The 3,992-nt window shown below is 52.4% G+C and overlaps 1 protein-coding gene across 1 annotated transcript; it reads right to left on the bottom strand.

The window, feature by feature from the left end:
* Positions 1 to 1,878: 1,878 nt before the first annotated feature.
* Positions 1,879 to 3,727, bottom strand: LOC114891553 (cytochrome P450 4A24-like; the record flags this gene model as incomplete). Its single annotated transcript, XM_029215715.1, has 5 exons — positions 1,879 to 1,954; positions 2,091 to 2,155; positions 3,054 to 3,187; positions 3,273 to 3,463; positions 3,546 to 3,727. Coding segments are annotated over 5 exons (648 nt in total), but the record flags the coding sequence as incomplete, so codon positions are not given.
* Between the last annotated feature and the right edge of the window lie 265 nt (positions 3,728 to 3,992).

Here is a 3,992-nt window from a genome sequence, read left to right as displayed (position 1 = left end):
CCAGTTAATGCTCCGGCCTCCTGTCTCCCCGCAGCCCCTCAGTCAACCCGTCCCTGGAGCCTTCCCATTCTACTCCAGCAAGGCCCCTCCTTCCATCCCGTGGGCTCCTCACTGGCCTTTCCAGTCTCCTTGCCTCCCCTCCCTCTACTGCAGCCACGGCGGCTCGGGGCCTGCTGCGCCCTCCATCACAGGGAGGGCACGTCACGGGGCCTCAGCTGGCGTCACAGCGCTCTCTGGGCTGCTCCTCACTCACCTCGCACCTGTCCGGACCCTCTTCCTCGCTCCGCTGCTGTTGAGGCCCCCTCCCCCCGCCTCTGCTGGCCACACGCTCAAGACTCAGTCTAGTGACCGCCTGGCCTCCCGCCTCTGCCGCCTGCGCCTCTTTCTCCCACATCCCCAAGCAGCTTTAGTGTTCACTCAAGGACACATCACCGTCCCGTGACCAGGACAGTGCCAGAAACATGGAACAGTCCACAATCTGCTCAGTGAATGAATGAACGAGTGAAAGAGTGGACGAGTGCATGATGTCTGTCTTGTAAGGCAAACGTACTGACCGCTACACTATGGAAACGTCGCATGTCTGTCTTGAATAGCGGCAGTGGTTTCTTGACTGTGAACTGTTGGAGCAAGGAAAGTTCCTTTCATCTCTGTGTTCCCATCTTGTAATATATGGTTTGGCACACAGAGGCAGGCTTAATAAATAGCTTTCTATTTGAACAAAGTTAATTGAATTGAAAAAGAAAGGACTGGAGTAAAATTAAACATTAATTCTGACCTAAGAATTGAGTTGCCAGGTACCCCCTGTCCTCTGGTGGCAGCCGCATGACCTGCAGCCAATGTCTACAAGGAAGAACAGGACACTGGCACAGACCAAATACTAGAGCAAATTCCGGGAACGTGTTGCGTCAAGCCTGTTCTGTGAAGGTTGATTCACCAACTGAAAATTTCACAGAATTATAGGCTCAGAAAAAACTTGGATTACTAAGTAGTTCCAAAGTTATGGAAGTTACTATTTCGGAGGGGATCTGTAGCCATTTAAGATTTTTATAGCAGTCATTGTGGAATGTGTCATCCAGCTTAACAGCTATTTCATGTGTGCTTTATATTTTACACGGCAGGAACCTCTCAAATGCATGTGTCCAACACAAAATAGTGAGTTTTCTCTCAAAAGCACTTGATTGCCTTCAATTTCATCCTTTTTTGCCAAAATTAGACTCTGTAGATTCTGGGACTATGGTATATAATCCCCACTACATATATAGAATTTTGGCAACCAGAAATGGTGTCATGTTTATATGAATATGCAGGCACAACTGTTAGGTTTGACTATAGAAATAGAAAAGACACATGTGGCTATGTAACTTTCTTCAACCTGCAACTGTAAGTGATCACATACATGGTTTGAAGCCTCAGGACAAGAAAGGCAGCTGGAAATCCAAACCCATGCAAACACAACTGATGATACAGTCAGAGGTGGATTGTTGAATTAAGTAGAAAAGGCAGTGGGCTGGACAAGGAATGTGTAAAGAAAGAAAACCATCTTTAAAGATGACTGATAATTGTGGAAAGCAAACATCTGAAGTTTACCTTTCATGAAAAATTCTAAAGCTGAAAAGTCATACTCCTAAAGTGAGGAAAACCCTGGAATACTTTGGAGCGGCCACGGCCATGGCAATGTGGCTGATCGTTGCGGAAGTCAGGAGGTCAAGGACTCCGTGGTGTGCCCTGAAGGCCTTCTTGTACATGGGGACACACGCCTCCTTCTCAACACGCCAACATACAGGGACATAACTGCACACACCACATATGAATGTAGACAGTCACACACATCAGGTAGCACCAGTGACACCCAGCTGCCCCAGGTACAGAAGGCCTCACCTGGATCCTTCTGAGAAGGGCAGGAAAGCATGGCTGTGTCTATCAGAACCGGTGCAAACCGGGATGGGTCAAACACCTGCAGAGAGAGCACCGGGGCCAGGACAGTTGGGGTCAAGCTCCTTGCACCAATCCACCAGGGGACAAGAATCCCCGAGGGGTAGCAGGGAAGGTGCTGGTCTGGAGAGAGCATCCCATCCCCTCCTCCATCATACCCCTGGTTTCGGCCACACCTTCGGGCTGTGGTGAAGCCCATAAAAGGAGAGGGAGAGTGGGATACCTGTGGGGCAGGGAGGAGAGAGAGAAGATTGATGGTACCCATGGCAACAGGGGCAATGTGCACAAAAGGCCCAGGAGCCACCATGAGAGCTACCCTCCATCACTCTGAATAAAATGGTGCTCTTGCAAGACAGGTGGGCTGGAGGTGACAACGCACATGAGCACAGATTAGGAGCAGGTCACCATGGGCAGGACTGAGAAGGAAAAGAACTGGAGGCTTAGTATGAGGATCGCCTCACATGAAAGCTCACAGTTATCAGGTGGCATCGTGAGCCCTTGGGGCTGTGCATTAACTCATCTAATCCTCTCAGCAGCCCTCAGGGAAGGCACTCCTATCCCCACGTGCAGATGAGGCACCTGGGCCTCCAAGAGGTTGAGAGATGTGTCTGTGATCCCACAGCTAGGAGGTGGCAGGGCTGGGATTCAGACCCACTGGGAGGTGAGCCATTGGGTAGCTTCCAACCGTGGCAGGGCTGTCAGACCTGGTCATCAGCGGCTCTCGGCCATCCACCTGAGGTCTCCCCAGAGACTGGACCATCTGACCCATGACAGTGCACTCCCTGAACTCCCTCGTTTACATAGACCCCATATGGAAAGAACCACATCTCCCCTTGCTTACTTCTGCTTTTCTCTTAAGCCTTCACGTCTCAAGGAATTAGAATTATAGGGCTTCATTAGAAGACCACATTCAAGGGCTAGCATTTGCTTATTGAGCTCTCATTGGTTCAACTCCTGTGTCAGGCGTTTTACAAAACGTCCAAACTGCAGAGGAAATATTAATTATCTTGAGGCAGAAACATCAGACAGAGCATCCCGGGGCTGGAAAGCACATGTGGATTTCTGATCTCCCACGTGGTCATGCAGAGTGCTTAGTTTAGTGGGTGTGGTGAAGTTCATACCTGCAGGTAAGGAGCGTCCATCAGGGAAGGTGATGGGCTTGCTCATATCTCTGCCAATGAATGGCACTGGTGGATAGAGTCGCAGTGCCTCCTTGATGCACATGGTGGTGTAGGGCATCTTGTCCAGGTGGTCCCTGAAAGGAAGCCCATCTAAGGGCAGGCAACCAGGGGTCCTCCACTCGCGGAGGGGCAAGGTTCTCCCACCTGTTGGGCACTGACCAGGTGATGGAGGTGCCATCCCCCAGGAGGCTCTGGATCTCTTCCCGGCACCTCTGCTGATGCTCAGGGTGGGAGGCCAGAGCATAGAGGGTCCAGGAGATGTCACTGGCTGTGGTGTCGTGACCCTCGAACATGAATGTGTCCACTTCGGCACGGAGCTCCCTGTCAGACAAGCTGCTCCCATTCTCCATCTGCGGAGGCAGGGGGAGTGCAGGGTCTGCCCTTCCTCTGTGCTTCTGGGCAAAGCCTCAGGCCTCTCCTGCCCACACTCACTCTGGCGAAGAGGAGGATGTCCAGGAAATCCAGGTGCCTCTTGCTCCTCACCTTCTCCAGCTCTCCCTCCTTCTGCAGGTGAGCCTTCCTCAGCTGGATCACTCCATCTGTCCCAGAACAGTGGTTCCCAGGCAGAGCTGAGGGCTCTGGGGAACCACATGCAGCACCCACCGTAGCCCTATCTGCCCCTCAGGCCCAATCTGGGTACCAGGTGGATGAGGACGAGGGTGGGAATGGGCGCACATGTCAGGGCAGAGAGCTCCAGCATCGTCTGATCCAGGTCGGGAATCCCCTCAATAGCACAGCCCACGGAGGCTCTGCCTGAATGATGCTGGGAGGGGGTCTCATTCCACCGTCAGCAACGTGGTGACACATGTATCTCCCTGCACCTCACCTGACGTCTCGGTTCCCAACCCCTGCACCAGGGAAGTACCCAGTGTGGGTGTG

Source organism: Monodon monoceros, unplaced genomic scaffold, assembly GCF_005190385.1.
Source record: "Monodon monoceros isolate NGI ecotype Baffin Bay Population unplaced genomic scaffold, NGI_Narwhal_1 Contig794_ctg1, whole genome shotgun sequence".
NCBI classification, from domain to species: Eukaryota; Metazoa; Chordata; class Mammalia; order Artiodactyla; family Monodontidae; genus Monodon; species Monodon monoceros.
Note: the sequence above shows the minus strand (reverse complement) of the source record. Positions and strands in the feature narration are given on the sequence as shown.